This window comes from Aquarana catesbeiana, linkage group LG06 (assembly GCF_042186555.1).
Source record: "Aquarana catesbeiana isolate 2022-GZ linkage group LG06, ASM4218655v1, whole genome shotgun sequence".
Taxonomy (NCBI): Eukaryota; Metazoa; Chordata; class Amphibia; order Anura; family Ranidae; genus Aquarana; species Aquarana catesbeiana.
The window spans coordinates 78,283,609-78,302,888 of NC_133329.1; the positions used below are offsets into that span (position 1 = coordinate 78,283,609).

Sequence of the window (19,280 nt, forward strand, 5' to 3'; positions counted from 1 at the left end):
CATTGACACTGGGCACCTTCCCACTCCCGATGCAGCCACACAAACACACTCCTAACCTGTAGTCCCAGAGTGTGTGTAAGAGAAACAATAAGCGCTTGATAGTGAATGGTAAAGTCTTTGATCTTCTTTCTTCAGCTAGCTTTATTATACTGCAGTAATCCAGTGAGTAAACAAATGTGTAGCGTCCAAAGAAAAAAACAACATCCTTGTCCGATCAAGGTTCCTTCCTTCCAGGAGATCGGCATAGTATGACCTGACAACCTCCAGGATATCTGACCTAGACTTCGTCAGAGAGCCCGTACTGTCCCTCAGGCCAATGACCGTCTTAACTGCTACGCTCTGTTTACAGTTCTGGTGAGGTTCAGGTGAATGGTATTTCCCGTAATACCTCTCCTGAACCAAAGAGGCATGCCGGTCATATTGATGTTTTCTAAGGAAGAGCTTCACCTCAGAGATCGCCCCAGAATCTCCTCCATTCAAAACAAGGTGGTCAAGTTTACTCCGCAAACGCTGGTAGGTGATATAGTCTGTTTGCCACCGAATAAAAATACCCATAGTTTCTTAAAAGAAAATATCAGTAACATAGGACCTTTATGAAAATATAATCAGTTATATCAATCAAAAATGATTTGACAGCTTCTTGAAATTGAGAACTCAGTTCAAATGTCAACATCTGTAAGTTATTAACTCAAAAGACCTCACACACACTATATTACAGGGAATTTCATAACCTCAGTTATTTTTTTTAAACCAATTTTAAATTTAGATATTATTATTATTATTATTATACAGGATTTATATAGCGCTGACAGTTTACGCAGCGCTTTACAACATTAGGGCAGACAATACAAGTACAATACAATTCAATACAGGAGGAATCAGAGGGCCCTGCTCGTTAGAGCTTACAATCTAGGAGGGAGGGTCAAGTTATACAAAAGGATAATAGCTGTGGGGGATGAGCTGATGGAGAAAATAGTGCAGTTATTAGATGGAGGCAGGATAGGCTTCTCTGAAGAGGAAAGTTTTCAGGGATCGCCTAAAAGTGGATAAATTTGGAGACAGTCTGACAGATTGGGGTAGGGAATTCCAGAGGATGGGCGAGGCTCGGGAGAAGTCCCGGAGGCAGATATGGGAGGAGGTGATGAGGGAGCTAGAGAGCAGGAGGTCTTGGGAGGAACGAAGATGGCGATTAGGTTGGTATTTTGAGACTAGGTTAGTGATGTAGCTGGGGGCTAGATATAAAGAATATAACATAAATCCAAGCAGTCCCTTAGGGGGTCGTCCTTCACTTAATATAATAAAAAAAGACCACCATAAGGTAACTCTATCAGACTCAAAAAAAATGTATTTGGGAACAATGTTGCATGACAGAGTAATTGTCAGCCAAACTATCACACTACTGCAACCTGAAAAATAGAATAACCTGGACAGAAAGGGGGTGTCACATACCAGTCCAGAAGGGGTTAAATAAGGTGAATGCATTAAATATGCAGCTGAATAATATATTTTAAAAGTTTTACAATTTCTTGTGTATATAATTGATACCCACCTTAACCTCTTCACACCAGCCGCACACATATATGCGGCCTCAGATAAGCGGCCCTGTGTAAACCACTTACCGTGCTGAGAACTGAGCTCCCTGCACAGTAGCTGGCGGTTACCGGAAAGCCCCCAATGCATACTAGCGATTGGGAGTTTTCCGATCACGTGACTGCTGTGACAGCCAATCACAGCAGTCACATGACCTGAATGCCCGCCTCTGCCTCCCGGCTTTTAGAACCTTTAAAAGGCTGGAAGGTGGTTGGCGGGAAGGGATAAAGAACAATCTCCTCTCTCTGGCATTAAGCTGCATAAACAAGTGCTGTTCTCTGGGTAGAAGCACTGGGCCAGCATACTATGCTTAGTCACGGCTAGAACTCTGCAATCAGTCATCATGAGTGTCGCTAATTTGGGATCTCTACCTCTGACCAGGGGGAATGCTGGACCTCTGCAGAGATCACTGCTTCACACAGAGAGCAAAGGTTCTGATGTGGCTGCTCCTATGTTAGAAAAAAGCTTCTGTTTATCACATTTCCTATTATGTTTTAGGAAAATGTATATGTTTTGTACTTATTTTCTTCTTTATTATTGTCAGGATTTAAAAAGTATATATATATTATTTTTTCCCGTTGTAGTCAGTTATATTTGAAATAGGGAATTTTCATTGTCTGTAATCTTCTATCCAAACAGCAGGTGGAGATCTAGTTGTCTTTTTAGGTCATCAAAGTGTTACTAAACCCACAACAGTATATTCAGTAAAGCATGCTTGTTATACTCACTGAGGAACCTAACCTCTGCATTGTGTAAAAAAGCTGTGTGATCCTGTCTTCTCTTATTTTCCCCTCTTCCACATTCCCCAAACCATCCCTTGATAGTACAGAGCCTTGGGGGGCAAGCTGCACATGCTCGGTTTGGTATGTATTGCTAGTGGGTTTTTTGTCTTGGGAGAGTGCATGTGATCAGCACTGTCCAGACAAAGGATCAGGGGTCCTGCAGCCTCATTGTACAATCAGGTGAGAATGAAAACTCCTCCTACAAGCTTTAACCAGACACTGATAGTAGTCACAAGACTGCTCTAACTGCTGATGAGCAAAGGTATTTAGCCGTTTATATTTACTAAAACTATTTCCATGTTCTGTGTACTGTGGGAGTCCTGATATAGTGAATGCAGGGTCCTGAGTTTAGTAACACTTTAACATTACTTTTCAGTGCTGACAGAAGCCCATTCTTATCTCCAATCAGTGATCAAAACAGTGACTTCAGTTTTATCAGACATCTGGGTCCAAGGTTTAGACAAACATAATTGTAAACCAAGCTGCACTGCTGTGTTGCATAACCCATAGTGCTCTGGAAATCCTTTGTTACGTATTAAATGTTTATTTGTAAAACACAAATCATAACATTAAATAAACAAAGATAAAATAAAGATAAAAAATAGAGTTATTTCCAAAAAAAAGAGAAACAAATAACTCTGAAAGCAAAGTTGCAGCAGCTAAACTAAATTAGGCAAATCCTCCACGAGTGAAAAATTTGAATCAGCGCTCACAAAAATGCATAAAGGTCACTAATCATCCCAAAAGCAAAAACATAAGAAATAAATCCACTTCTATTGTAATAATGTTGTAACAGTTACAAAAGTGTCCAGTAGTGCCGCACAGGAATAGGTGTAATAAACGCACTCGCTGTGGTCCATTTCTCGATCGAGTAGGTTTAGTTTTGCAGCTGAGTACACAGTGGTACTAGTAATCTTCCTATCACAGCCAAGTGGAATTCATTAATGTTGGCGCAGGCGCCGCACAGTAGAAATTTCTGGGGGATTTCTAAAATAAAGTTGACCCCAAAACCATCAATGTTTCCCTTCAGATAGGACGTCCTATCCTTTGTGCAATTGTCTATCACAATATGCTATACTTATATGCCTGACTTGCAATTTCCCAAAATTTGAAAGCAATGAAAAATAGGTTGGTGCTCTGATATTTCTTTATTGGTTTTTTTGCCTTCCTCTGGATCAACTGTGGGTATAGGATTGTATATATAGGACTATTCATGTATACAGTACATACAGTATGTATATAATGTATACATATCTTTTTTTCTTTTTTTTTTTTATTCTTTTATTGGTTGAACTAGATGGACTTGTGTCTTTTTTCAGCCAGACTAACTATGTAACTATGTAATAATAAAAGGTAAAAGCTTCTAGTAATACTACAAATAATAGTTATTTTTTCCTTTTTTTTTCAGTTTTTAATTTTTATTTTTTTAATACTATATTTTAAATATTTTTAAGGCTTCAGAGTTATCTTACCCTTCACCAATCTCATCATGGCTCTCTTGACTTCTTTATTACGTATGGTGTAAATCAGAGGATTTAACATGGGTGTTACTGCTGTGTATAGCACAGTGCAGATTTGCTCCAAGAGCTCTGAGTACCGAGATTGTGGAATCAGTATCACTGATGCTATGTTTGCATAGTAGAGGAGGATTACGGCGAGGTGAGGTGAGCAGGTGGAGAAGAGTTTTCTCTTTCCATCTCTTGAATTAATATTTAAGATGATGGCAATTATTTTTACATAAGACATTACAGTGCACAAAAATGGAACAAAACCAAACAACAACAGCTCCAGGTAAAGCAACATGAAGAACATTTCAGTTCCTGCACATGAAATCTTGATCAGAGCTTTGATATCGCAGAAAAGTTGATGAATCACTTTTAAATGGCAAAACGACATAGTTAACGTTGCCTTTATTATCAATAAAGAATTTATAGAAGCGGAGATCCAGGTGACTGCAATTAACATCAAACTATTTTTTCTCCCCAAAATTTGGTGATAGTGTAAAGGCTTACAGATAGCAACATATCGGTCATATGCCATCATAAATAAAAGAATGTCTTCACTGGTGCCAAATAATAAGTAAAAGTAGAACTGAGTAAAGCATTGAGTAAATGATATTGTATTATTGTCAGTAAGTAACATGTGTAGAAGTTTGGGAACTGTGACAGTTGTAAAACAAATATCTACAATGGATAAATTACAGAGAAACAGATACATGGGGGTGTGTAAATGGTCATCAATATATATCACTGTGATGATAATTATATTTACTAACAGGCATGTGAAATATAATGTAAGTAAATTACCAAAAATGTATAGTTTATAATCTGTTTTAAAGAAAAATGGCACAAGCTGAAACACTTTAGATGCTGTATAGTTGTCCATCCAAACTGCTCTTCTTTTGTAAGAAAAAGTAAAAATATGATTATGATCAAAAATGCCACGATTTATTTGGTAGAGGACTGCAGGTTCAGATGATTCAGTGTTCTCTTTTCATGCTGACATGCTGTGGCACATTTTAATTATACATACTTATAAAATTATTATGACAAAGTTTATAATTTTTGGTGTTTTAAATAAATGCCTCCCTGGTAACAAAGAGTTGAAGAATTATTATTATGGCGCAATCTGAAAGCCTTTAAATACTTTAGAATTCTTCATCAAAACCGCTCTTCCTTTGTAAAAAGCAATAAAATATGATTATGATCAATGCTGACACCATTTTTTTTTAAACACTGCAGATTCAGATGAATAAATATTCAGTTTTCATGCTGACATGTTGTGGAACATTTTATTTATATGCACATATAAAAGAAGTTTACTTTATTCCCACTGTAAATAAACACTTTATGATAAAAAGTGTTGTAGAATTATTATTATATCAAGTATCAGATTATGGATTTTCCTAATGTTCTTATATTAAAACTGTAGCTCTACTAAAAAATAGTATTATGAAAGCCATAGCAAATTTATATATGTAAATGGTGAAGATAATTTTTTTTTTTAGGAAAGAATGGATTAGAGTATTTAGGCCATATCCGCAAAGAGTACAAAAAGGATTTGACCAGTAATTGCTGTAAGTTGCAAATATTTAATATATCAAGTATAAATATATTGTCCCAAAAAATGTATACGCAATTTAAATGATTATAAAGCCAGTATTTATAACCATACAGTTCACTTTCAAATTTTAAAATAAAATACCTAAATTTACTTTTTTATACTTATCACCTGTTGTCAATTTGATGACCAATCTGGTCCAGGCATTGCTGATAAGGAGAAGCATAGAATTACAAACATTGAGAATCATTTTGTTTGCTATTTGGGCGCATTCTCTTTCAATGGCTACTCTTAATTCATCAATGGTTTCTGGTTTTGTAGCATAAACTTTATCTTTTAGAAATCCCCATAAGGAAAAAGTCCAATGGGAGAAGGTTTTCTGCTGACCCTCTTCGCCCAATCCATCTGTTTAGCAGATTCTTATCAAGATAGGCCCTTACATAATGATGGTAGTGTGGGAGTGCTCCATTTTGTTGTAAATAAATGCCAACATTTCCAAAATCTTCTTGAATACATTACATGACAGATTCCAGCAGCAAACTCAAGTAACAGGCACCAGTTACGTTACCATAAAAAAGGAATGGTCTAATTATTCCATAAGCTGACAAGTTGCACCACACCATCAATCCTGGTAAATTAACATGAAGTTCCTCCATAATGTGCAGATTCTGAGATGCCCAGTCAGTACATTTGTGGCAGGTTGGGATGAGCCGAACACCCCCCCGGGTCGGTTTGCACCAGAACTTGCGAACAGGCAAAAAATTTGTCACAAGCGAGCACCGTTAAAGTCTATGGGACACGAACATGAAAAATCAAAAGTGCTCATTTTAAAGGCTTATATGCAAGTTATTGCCATAAAAAGTGTTTGGGGACCTGGGTATGGCCCCAGGGGACATGTATCAATGCAAAAAAAAGTTATAAAAACTGTAGTTTTTTCAGAAGCAGTGATTTTAATAATGCTTAAAGAGAAATAATAAAAATGAAATCCTTAGTATGCCTGTAAAGTAGCGCATCTTTCCCATTTTTAGAACAGTGCCATGGCTGTAATGTATTGTCGGGACCCAGCAATATAGATAAAAATCATTGAAAAAAATGGCATGGTCTGGTATGGATATTAAGGGGAACCCCGCACCAAAATGTAAAAAATTTTTTTTTTTAAATTGCGTGGGGGTCCCCCCAAAATCCATACCAGGCCCTTCAGGTCTGGTATGAATATTAAGGGGAATCCTGCACCAAAATTTTTTTTAAAAATGGTGTCAACAAGGGGACCCCCAGATCCCGCCCCCCCCATGTGAATGGGTATCGGGTAAATTGTACCCCTACACATTCACCAAAAAAGTGTCAAAATGGTAAAAATTACAGTAGACAGTTTGGGACAATTCCTTTATTTAAAAAAATGGCGTAGGGGTTCCCCCAAAATCCATATCAGACCATTATCTGATCACGCAACCTGGCAGGCTGCAGGAAAAGGGGGGGGAGCACCTCCCACTTCCTGAACCGTACCAGGCCACAAGCCCTCAACATGGGGAGGATGCTTTGGGGTCCCCCCAAAACACTGTGTCCCCATGTTGATGGGAACAAGGGCCTCTTCCCTACAACCTTTGCCTGGTGGTTATGGGGGTCTGCCGGCAGGGGGCTTATCGGAATCTGGAAGCTCCTTTAACAAGGGGACCCCCAGATCCCGCCCCCCCCATGTGAATGGGTATCGGGTACATTGTACCCATACACATTCACCAAAAAAGTGTAAAAAAATGGTAAAAATGACAGTAGACAGTTTGGGACAATTCCTTTAAAAAAAAAAAAAATGTCCCGCGATGTCCATTTATCCTCGATCACAGCGTCCGACAGACCGAGGAAAAAAAAACGGAAAAAATCCGCTGACTGCAGGCTTTCTGCATGAACAGCTGTTATATAGCTGAGTGCGGGGCCACCCGATGGAGTAAACATGTGACCCCGCCCCCCTCTGACGTTACTTGACGTCACATGAGGCGGAGGTTTCTCAAAGCGTCTTCCAGGACAGCCCATGAGACCTAGGGCTCCTCCTACCAGGACAGGAAACACGTTACCCCCACCAGATAAAAGGGCGGTCCTCCAGGCCCGATGTCAGTTATTAGTGTTTCTTCCGGACGGGGGGTAACATGTTCCTGGAACCTGGTCCCCTAGGTCTCATTAGCAGGGGCTCTGTATGGCTATTTGGGGCATGTCACTAACCTTCTCCTCTGCCAGAAGCAGCACTCCGCTGGGGAGGTTGGCTGTGCTGCTGTCTCCTGTTTCTCAGTGCCTGGAGAGGGCCAGGACTGGGATGATGTCAGCTCCCAAGCGCTTTACACTCTGTAAAAGCAGCAGTATCCTTTCCTCACCGACAGCACGGCTGGTTTGTGTGAGAAAAAAGCAGGAAGCTGCGGCGCTCGAGGGGGGGCGGAGCTTCTGCGCTCCAAGCTGGCCCACAGGAAGTGCCAAGGGTAGGTCACTTCCGGGGCATATGACGTCGTCGTTGGGCGCCGGAGACGCCAGTTCCAGTCTCCTTAAACGGCGCGAACAGGAGACGCTAGCTACTGGTGTCTTTTTGTGTGAAGCAGCCAGGCTGTAGAAGGCCAAAAAGGGGCAGGATGGATCAGTCTGCAGTTCCTGCACAGGCAGTAGATGCGGTGCCCAACACCAGCACCTCACAGGTAAGCCTGAAATGTTGTGTCACTCTCTTGCTATCCCTGTCAGTGTTCCCTCCCCCTCCCCTCTCTGTAGTAGTGGGTTATGGGGACACATTTCCTCCCTCCTGCATGTGATGTTTCAGAGTGTCAGGGTGGCTGAGAGTCTCATTATGGGTCATTTATTTTGGTCTTACAGACCAAGACCCAAGACAAGGCTCAGGCGCAGCCACCTAAAAAGAAATTTGCGGTGTGCGCAAACAAATTGAGCTCCTCTTGGAGCAAAGTGGTTTGTTGCAGCTGCATAGCAGGCCTTGTAAAAGATGACCCGGTTGCCTCTTGTCAGAAGATGCTAACTTCTGTTAGAGTTGAGCTTGCATCCACCTTCATTTCCTTTAGAACACTTATTGACAAGCTCCAGAGTCCAGCTGAGAGTCTGTCTTCACAGAAGACTTCGGTCAGCACTCCGCAGCAGGCAGAGAGTGAAGACTCTGAGGCTGAGGTCAGATCTACCCGTTCTTCTCCAGAAGAGTCAGGGTCAGATATAGAGCCCAGGGATAGAGAATCCACTCGGGGCTTGAGATTTAAGTTATCTGTAGAGGATGTGGATGACTTATTAAAGGCTATCTATACTACTCTTGAATTGAACGAGGAGGAGGCTCAGTTATCCAAACGTGATCTTATGTATAAAGGATTGCATAAGAAAAAAAATCTAGAGTTTTTCCAGTTCATAGTTCATTGATTGATACTATCAAACTGGAATGGGATAATCCTGAGAGAAAACCATTCTTCTCTAGCCGAAAAAACATTGGACAGGGCACAAAGGCAGAGGCAAAGGGGGGGTTCTGTTTAACTCTCCTCAACAGCCCGCCAAGCCACAGTGACTTGTGTTCCCCGGTGGTAGGAAGATTGAGGACCTTCTATCCACAGTGGACAGCAGTCATTTCGAACCCCTTCATTCTGGACCTAGTGACCACTGGGTACAGGCTGGAATTTTCCCACCAACCACCAGAGCGGTTATTGGTCACCTTTCCTCCCCAAGACCAAAAGAAAGCGAAGTCTCTGGGTCTCCAGATCGAAGACTTATTGGATCAAAAAGTCCTGATTCCTGTTCCACAGTCAGATCAGGGCAAGGGGTTCTATCCCCATGTGTTTGTTGTCAAAAAGCCATCAGGAAAGTTTCAACTTATCCTGAATCTCCGGACTTTAAACAATTCAATCAGATAGAAACATTTCCGTATGGAGACGGTTTGCACTATCAAAAACCTGCTCTATCCAAACTGCTTCATGGCCACGCTGGACAGATAGGGATGCCTATCTTCACATCCCTATCCATCCAGCCTTCCAAAAATTTTTGAGATTAGCAGTGAAGATGGATACAGGGACTCGACACTTTCAATTTCAAGCCCTCCCCTTCGGTCTTTCCTCAGCCCCACGCATTTTTACAAAGGTGTTGGGGGAAGCACTGGCTCCGCTGAGGTTAAAGGCGATAATTGTTATCCCTTACTTGGACGACCTCCTGGTGGTGGCAAAGTCATACCAGAAGCTGTTGGAGGACCTCCAGGTTGTACAAGACTTCCTACAATCCCTAGGCAGGTTGATAAATATAGAAAAGTCGTCCTTAATTCTGGCCCAGAAAGTAACATTCCTGGGTTACGACTTTTGCTCAATAGATCAAAGAGTTTTTCTTCCTTAGTAGATTACCAAAATGATCCAAACTATGTCAGCATTGCAGACCAACCAGTCAGTCTCTCTGAGACAGGTTTCGAGGCAGTGGGTCTGATGACCTCATGCTTTCCCGCAGTACCATGGACGAGCCTTCATCAACGTCCATTACAACTGTTTCTATTAAGAAACTGGGACAGGGACACAAAGTCCCTAGAGTCAAGGGTCTGGCTTCCCGCCAGGGTAAAAAGAAGCCTGTGGTGGTGGAGAACAGGCCAGCACCTAGCAGGAGGTCTCCCATGGTCCATTCCCATATCCCGAAGGATTACTACAAATGCGAGTTCCTGGGGATGGGGGGCCCACCTCAGCAATGCAGTGGTCCTCGAGGGAGGCAAAGGCTTCATCCAACCAAAGAGAGCTGCTAGCAGTTCAGAGAGCCCTGGAGTCTTTTCAGACAGAGATCAGGGGTCACAATCTCCAATTCTGTCAGACAATTTTGCGGCAGTCGCATACCTCAACAAGCAGGGGGGCACGAGAAGCCGGATGCTTCAATCAATTGCCCAGGAGATCCTTTCATGAGCAAAAGGGAAGCTAGCTTCAATTTCAGCTGTGCACCTGAAGGGGACACACAATTGACTAGCAGATTATCTCAGCCGCTACCGGGTAGATCGAAACAACTGGTCCCTTCATCCCGAAGTCTTTTCAGATCTCACAAGCAGATGGGGATATCCCGAAGCGGATCTGTTCGCAAACCAGAACAACCGCAAGACGGAAATGTTCTTTTCCATGAACCCAGCAGACCAATCCTTGGGGATCGATGCTCTGGCAAACCAGCCATTCGACCTATGTTATGCCTTCCCGCCAATTAGACTTATTCAGGAAGTCCTCCAGAAGTTTCTTCTAGAAGAAACGGATCTTGTCCTAATCGCCCCTTTCTAGCCCAAGAGGCCACGGTTTTCCCTGCTACAGACTCTGGTCTCGGAGCCTCCACTGAGTCTTCCGAAGAGAGAAGACTTACTGTGGCAGGGTCCAGTGTCATACCCACAGGTGGTTTCCTTAAACTTGACGGCTTGGTATCTGAAGAAAAGATACTGAGCGCTCAGGGGTTCTCTGACAAGGTAGTCAAGACTCTAGTAAATTGCAGAAAACCAGTCACTAGAGCCATATATTCCAAGGTTTGGAAAAGATTTAACTCCATGGTTATCTGAAAATCAAAGATTAACTCATGATATTCCTTCAATTTTGGAATCTTTTCAGTAGTGTGTCGACAAAGGTCTTTCGGTTGGTACCTTAAAGGTATCAGTGTGTTCCTCCAGTTTTCTCTCCTGGAAAATCCCACTATAGCCAGATTTTTCAAATCAATCTCTAGGGCCAGACCAGTAGTGATGAGAAGATGTCCAACTTGGGACCTGTCCCTAGTACTTCAAACTCTGGTTGAATTTCCTTTTGAGCTTCTTGAAGATATCTCAGTTAAGTTACTCACATTAAAAACTGTTTTTCTTGTAGCTGTTACCTCAGCTCGTAGGGTAAGTGAGTTGCAGGCCCTATCCGTGAGGGAGCCTTTCCTCATGATTTTTAGAACCGATCCAGGTTTTTTGCCCAAGGTGGCCAGTACATTCCACCGATCTCAGGACATTGTACTGCCAACCTTTTGTAGTTCGCCACAACGCAACCTAGAAAGAAAGTTTAGTTTTTTAGACGTGAGAAGGATTCTCCTAGTCTATCTTGAGGTCACCAAGACCTTTAGAAAAATTGATGCCTTGTTTGTCCTCTTTTCTGGAGTTCACAAGGCAAATAGTGCATCTAAAGCCACTCTGGCTAGGTGGATAAAGCAAGCTATCTCTGAAACTTACAAAATTAGGGAAGTTCCTCCACCCTTTGTTAGTGCGCACTTAACTAGAGCCTTGTCTACGTCTTGGGCTGAGAGGGCTGGTGCCTCACCGGAACAAATTTGCAGGGCTGCCTTATGGTCCAGTTACTCGACCTTCATTAAACATTATCGCCTGGATCTCCTATCAGCTCAGGAGCAGGCGTTTGGTCATAGGGTCCTTCAGGCAGTTGTCCCTCACTAGACTGGTAAGTTCTGGCTCATCGTCTCATGGGCTGTCCTGGAAGATGCTTTGAGAAAAGCTGAGTTAGACTTACCGGTAACTCCTTTTCTGAGAGTCTTCCAGGACAGATTCCCACCCGGTTTTGTCTAAAGTTATGTGTATTATGCATATGTTTTGCAGAGACGTCCTACGGTTCTTGAGTAGACTGACATGGGGTCTGGAGGACCGCCCTTTTATCTGGTGGGGGGAATGTGTTTCCTGTCCTGGTAGGGGGAGCCCTAGGTCTCATGGGCTGTCCTGGAAGACACTCAGAAAAGGAGTTACCGGTAAGTCTAACTCAGCTTTTTTTTCCTTTTTTTTTTTCTCGGTCTGTGGGACGCTGTGATCGAAGATGAATGGACATCGCGGGACATATTTTTTTTTTAATAAAGGACTTGGCCCAAATTGTCTACTGTCATTTTTACCATTTTGAGACTTTTTGGTGAATGTGTAGGGGTACAATATACCCGATAGCCGTTCACATGGGGGGCAGGACCTGGGGGTCCCCTTGTTAAAGGGGCCTTCCGGATTAAAATAAGCCCCCCTGCCCGCAGACCCCCACAACCACTGGGCGAGGGTTGTGGGGAAGAGGCCCTTGTCCCCATCAACATGGGGACAATGTGTTTTGGGGACACCCCAAAGCATACTCCCCATGTTGAGGGCATGTGGCCTAGTACAGTTCAGAAGAAGGGTGCTCTCCCTTCCCCTTTTCCTGTGGCCTGCCAGGTTGCGTGCTCGGATAAGGGTCTGGTATGGATTTTGAGGGGGACCTCTATGCCATTTTTTTATTTTAGCGCAGGGTTCCCCTTGAAGACAATACCAGATCTGAAGGGCATGGTATGGATTTTGGGGGGCCCCTATGCCATTTGTTTTTTATTTGGCACAGGGTTCCCCTTAATATCCATACCAGACCTGAAGGACCTGGAATGGATTTTGGGGGGACCCCCACACAATTTTTTTTTTCATTTTTGGTTCAGGGTTCCCCTTAATATTCATACCAGACACAAAGGGCATGGTAATGAACTGGGGGGAAACCCATGCCATTTTTTTCAATGAGTTTTATCTATATTGCTGGGACCGACAATACATTACAGCCGCGAGCAGTTTTAAATGACTTTTTTTCCTTTAGAAATGTAATTTTGCTGTGGTACTATTCTAAACACAGGAAAGATGCGCTACTTTACAGGCATATTAAGGACACCCCAGGCACGATATTTAAATGAATATTTTATTTTTATTGTTTTAACTTTAAGCATTATTAAAATCACTGCTCCCGAAAAAACGGCCGTTTTTAAAACTTTTTTTGCAATGATACATGTCCCCTGGGGCAGGACCCGGGTCCACAAACACTTTTTATGGCAATAACTTGCATATAAGCCTTTGGAATTAGCACTTTTGGTTTTTCATGTTAGTGTCCCATAGACTTTAACGTTGTTCCTTTAACAGCGTTTCGAACATCGGGCTCATCCCTAGTGGCAGGTAATTGAAGCAGGTGCTAAGTTTAAAAAAAGTACAATTAAAAATATTCTTGAATATTCTAAATATAGTTACAGTATAGTTATATAATAATATGTTAAAGTAAACCTGGGCCCAGATCATGTACCTTAAAGTATTTATATATTCTGAACAAGCAATCAAGTCACTTTAAAGCAAAGCATTAGGATAAAAATACCAATCCTCCCCATCCTTGGTTTATTTCCTGCATAGGTCCTTCTTCCAGGTGTCCATGTCACTGACTGTGTGACATGGACAATTCCCATTGGACGGCCAGTGAAGGGGTACTCTTGGGATCCAGAAGAAGACTGATGTCAAACGAGTGGAAGTGAAGGGGAACCTCCAGCGAAGATTAATGTGCGGTGCTGGACTAGTGGTCCCTGCAGGTAGAAATGGTGTCAGTAAATTACCTGAATGGGGGGGACACAGCAGACTATAACTGACTTCACCAGGTTAATAAAACGTAATACCTGGGAGGAAGGACAGGGGGTGGGTTAGTAGTGTTGCCACCTTTTCTTGAAGCCAAACCCATACACTTTAGCCACTTCAGCGGCTCACAGCAAATTTTTTTTAGATCAGAGCCCCTTTATATCAATGAACCCCCTCCTAGAGACTAACCATTGGTCTGTAAGGGAGGGTCGCTAATATAGGTTACTCTGATCTAATGGAGGGAGGGTGCTAATATAAAGGAACTGTGATATAATGGGGGTTTCTAATGTGGGGAGCTGACTGCTGATCTAATGATTGTTCAGCATTAGATCAGCCTTAGAACAGCTGTCAGCATTCCCCATTAGAAACCACCATTATCTCACAGTGCCTTTATATGAGTGCCCCTCCCCTTTCTTTAGAGAGAGGGTTAGGGTTACATACCCACAGGTTTCCACATACCAATGTTGTGACCTTGTGCATTTTATGGATGTTATAACCTTTCCATTATTTCTTGTCCTGCATCATTTGGGTTTTGTTATTTATATTTACCATGTATATATAAGGATGTATATGTATAATACTTGACTGTTTTATGCACATCTTGGAATAACACTGTGTCACTAGGCTATTGTCTATCAATAAATGGTTTGTTACATGGTGACTGATCCCTTGGCCTTTTTTGCACACCCCACTCGAAGTCCCACTCCTCCCGTTTTCAGTATGCTTAGGGATGGAGACTCACGTCTCATTTAAAGTCCCAACCTCGCTCCTTTAAACTTTCTTTAGAGAGAGACCACCCCCATATAACAGCACCCCCTGCCCTCTTCTATAAGATTGTATAATGCTTTAGGTCCCTTTCACACATAAGGACGGTTCGTCCGTTTTTCATCCATCCATTGAGGGATGAAAACGGACATCAATGCATTCCCATGGAAAAAAGGATCATCTATTTTATTCCGTTTTCATCCGCTTCCGTCAACATCTGGGTTTTTTTTGAACAGGTGAAAGTTCTATTTTTCATCTGTCAAGAAAACGGATTGGACGAAAAATGGATGTTAACTGACAAATGGTTTGTTTTTCATCCGTTTTTGCATTGGTAGTGGATGTAAAATAGGATTTTTATAACAGCTTACCTGTAAAATCCTGTTCTTGGAGTACATCACGAGACACAGAGCACCATAGTAATGACTATGTGAGTTATAGGCCACCTTTAGGTGAATGGACACTGGTATAACCAAAAGAAACCGGAAGTCCCCCTCCCTATATAACCCCTCCCATACCGGGAGTACCTCAGTTTTTGTAGCAAGGCAATATATACATATCCCAATAAGAGGGGCGGGACCTCTGTGTCCTGTGATGTACTCCAAGAAACGGATTTTACAGGTAAGCTGTCATAAAAATCCTGTTATCCTGTTATCGCAACTAGAAATACCAATTTCCTTGTCAATAGGATCAAAAGAATATTTCATATAGGTTCAAAGAGTTGTCTTTGCAACACTGACAAAACCAGATTCAAATCCCATGGGCACAAGGGTGTTCTAACTGGCGGAGTTATCCGAGTTACCCCTTGTATGAATGCCCAGACTAAAGAATGCGAAGCAAGTGGCCTTTGGAAAAACACCTTTGATTGTACTCAAGGCCAGCTTCATTTCTACTCCTAATTGTAGAAAGGCCAGAATTCTTCCTACGACATACTTACGAGGATGCCAACCCTTGGTTTCACACCAGGTGACATAGGCCTTCCAGACCCTGTAATAAATGATCCTGGATGCCAGCTTTCTGGCATTAATCAGGGTGGTTACTACTGAACCTGAAAGCCTCCGATCTTTCAGAATGTGGGCATCAATAGCCACACCGTTAAAATTAGTGTTTGTAAGGCAGGATGGAATACCGGTCCCTGCGACAGCAGGTCCGGACGAGGTGGAAGAGTCCAAGACTCCCCTACTGCCATTCTCACGATCCCTGCATACCAGGGTCTTCTGGGCCATGATGGGGCTACTAGGATTACCGTCTTTCCTTCTTCCCTGATCCTGTGCAGCAGTCATGTTCGAAGCTGAACTGGAGGGAATGCATAAATCAGTGAAAACTGATCCCAGAGGGTCACTAACGCATCTACTCCGAGTGCAAGTGGATCCCTTGTTCTCGCCACAAAGTTGTCCAACTTCTTGTTGAACCTGGATGCCAATAGATCTACGTTCGGTGTACCCCATCTTTGACATATGGCCAAAAATACCTTGGGATGTAAAAACCATTCTCCTGGCAACAGCTGTTGACGGCTCAAGAAATCTGCCTGCCAATTTTCCACTCCTGGAATGTAGACTACAGATAGGCAAGCAACATGTTTCTCTGCCTAAGACAGAATATGGTCCACCTCCCTTTGGGCTGCGTGGCTTCTGGTGCCTCCTTGGTGATTGATATAGGCCACTGCTGTGGCATTGTCAGATTGTATCCTGACAGGAGCATTAGGCAACCTGGACGTCCAGGTTATTAGAGCCAGACGTACTACCCGAATCTCTAGGATATTGATGGGCAAGGTCTTCTCGGACTCTGTCCACTTCCCTTGAACCGTGGTCTCTTCTAGAACGGCTCCCCAGCCCCATAGGCTGGCATCCATAGTTACTACTTTCCAGGAAACTGGAATGAAGGATTTCCCTTTCTGTAAATTCCTGGTTATCAACCATCAGTTGAGATTCTGGCATACTTTTGGAGCCAGATTCATTGGATAATCCAAGGCTTGGATCTGTTTGTTCCAAGCAGACAGAATACTGTGTTGCAACAGTCTTGAATGAAACTGGGCATAGGGAACCGCTTCGAAGGAAGCTACCATCTTCCCTAGTAATCTCATGCAAAGGCGAATGGAAGGACCTTTCTTTGCCTTGACCGCCTGGACCAGCTCTCTTAGAGTGTTGGCCTTTGCCTGAGGCAAAAACACCCTTTCCTGGGTTGTCTATGACTAGGCCTAAATACTGCAGCCTTCTTACCGGCTGTATGGATGATTTCTCTAGATTGAAAATCCAACCCAGGTGTCTCAGATAACTGACTGTTCTGGACCCCCCTTATTTAACCGTGCTATTGACTGATCTACCAGTAGCAGGTCATCTAGGTATGCTATTATTGCTTTACCCTGGCCCCTTAGTCTTGCTAGTACTGAGGGCTAACACTTTTGTAAACAGCCGGGGAGCGGTGGCTAACCCGAAAGGCAAGGCCACGAACTGAAAGTGGCGCTGTTCTACTGCAAACCGCAGAAACTTCTGGTGAGCGGGAAATATTGGCAAATGTAGATGCATCCTTGATAGCTATGGATGCTAGAACCTCTCCTCCCCATAGGGTGGAAACAACTGACTGAATCGACTCCGTTCGAAAGGAGCGGATGCTTAGGAAGTGATTCAGATTCCTGAGATCTAGAATGGGTCTGACATCTCCATTTGGTTTTGGTACCATAAAGAGTTTTGAATAAAACCCCATGTCCTTCTCTTCTGAGGGAACCTCTGTTAGTACTCCCTGAGACAATAATCAGTCCAGTGCCAGAAATAAGGACTTTTTCTTTACTGGGTCCCTGAGAATGTTCGATTTTAGAAAATGCGATAGTGGAAACTCTTGGAACTCTAGTTTGTAGCCTAGGGCTACTGCAGAGAGGACCCACTTGTCTTGGATTTCCTCTTGCCAAGTTTCTGAAAACCACCACAGTCTTCCCTCCCTACTCGATCTAGCAGGGGCGCCCCTTCACAAGGGTTTGGTTATGAGGCTTACCCTTTGCCCCTGATGGTGAAGGCCATCGATACTGCCTGGAGGTAGTTGCCCCAGGCATCGGAGGGGAAGTTTTGAAAGAAGGCCATCTATTCTTTTTCTTAACCGGCAGAAGGGTACTCTTACCCCCAGAAATCTTTTGGATATACTTATCCAAATGTTCCCCAAACAACCTTTCACTATGAAAGGGAAACCCAGCCAAGAGCTTCTTGCATGGTAACTCGGCTGACCAATTCTTTAGCCACAGAGTCCTGCGCATATGTATCAACATGAGCGCAAGGCGAGACGCCTGATGGATAGAATCCTTAATAGCGTCCACTGCAAAGTATAGGGCCCTAGGTAGCTCAGCTAAACTTTGAGCTTCTTCAGTTTGAGCAGGAACTTTTTTAATAACCTGCTTGATTTCATCCCGAAGGGATTGACAAATGCTTATTGCTGCCACTGCTGGCTGTACCACCGCCCCATATACAGCAAATGAGGCTTTAAGTAGAGATTCCAACTTCTTATCAGCTGGATCTCTAAATACTTTTATGTTGTCCACTGGACAAGTTAAACTCCTGTTCACAGAGGAGATAGCAGCATCTACCGCTGGCAAATCCCATCTCTTTGAGAACTTTTTCTCCATAGGGTAGAGAAATGAGAATTTCTTAAGAGTAGAAAACTGCTTATCTGGGTGATCCCAATCAGCATAAATCAGTTTCTCCAGTAACGGGTGCATAGGAAAAGCATGAGAACCCTGTGGGGGTTTTAGCGAACCCAAGAGAGACACATCCTCCACCTCTGCCGGAGGCAACTTATATCCAGAGCGGACCAAGTCCGTAAGGGATTGAATAAGCAATTTCTGAGATTGCGAAGTTGAGAAAGGTTCTTCAGATGCTGAATCCTCAGAAGAGGAGTCTCACCTGAACCTCCTTCCCTCAAAGGTACCCCAATATCATCTGCTCATTGTTGTTCCGATGCAGGAAGGTCAAGGCCAGGAGAAGGGGACCTGCCACGTTTTCTCACCTCCTGGGAGGAGGCTGCAAACAAATCAGCTATTTTTCCCTCCAAACCAGCCAGAGCCAAAGCCAAATCGTCCTTAGTGACGAATGCAGAGGCTGGAATGTTGGAGGTAGCCACAATGCCTGTGAGACAGGATGGCTCAGATTCACCAGATGCCAGATCCTTCAGGGAAGGATGGAACTGTGGACATGCGACTAGGAGCCTCAGACTCTGACCGCAGTGACTTTGTGCTCCCCCTGATGAATTATCCCTCATGCGAGAAGACATAGTCCTAAGCGCAAAGGTAGAGGTACTAAACAAAGTGCATCTACTGCCGAGCGTTAGTCTAGCAATAACATAATATGCTGCTATAAATGCTCAGTCTCAATGCTGAGTAAACGTGCCCCTTGAAAATGCCTGTATACACACACCCATACAGCTTACATGCCCTTGTATGCTCTGTGTCCTTCCGTCAGCCAACCAGACACTTCCACAGTAAAAAGTTTTTAAGCCAATGAGCCTTGGGCCTGCACCATGTCTCACATGCCACTCCACGTGCACACTGGTGGCATCTAAGCCACACACCCCCGCGTTGAGGAATGCTGCCCCTTTTTTTTCAAAAGGATTCCTTTCCTAGTGAGGGCAGATCGAGGGGGGTGGGGGGTCTCAGCAGGGGGGAACCTGACCTCCTGTAACGGTGGATGGTCCCCCCAAACCCCTACTGATGGCTGACAGAGTGGGAGATAGCAATGCTGTCCGCAGAAGCCTTTGCTGACACTGAGCACAACACGGGAAGC

At 43.4% G+C, this 19,280-nt stretch overlaps 1 protein-coding gene across 1 annotated transcript; it reads right to left on the reverse strand.

Moving 5' to 3' along the window:
- Positions 1-3,300: 3,300 nt before the first annotated feature.
- On the reverse strand, positions 3,301-18,771 carry LOC141148018 (olfactory receptor 1-like). Its single transcript, XM_073635176.1, has 4 exons — positions 18,508-18,771; positions 17,857-18,343; positions 9,585-9,665; positions 3,301-4,699 (listed from the first exon to the last, which is right to left on the reverse strand). Exons 1-4 carry the CDS (start codon positions 18,769-18,771, stop codon positions 3,822-3,824), a joined length of 1,710 nt encoding a protein of 569 aa, XP_073491277.1. The 3' UTR covers positions 3,301-3,821.
- Between the last annotated feature and the right edge of the window lie 509 nt (positions 18,772-19,280).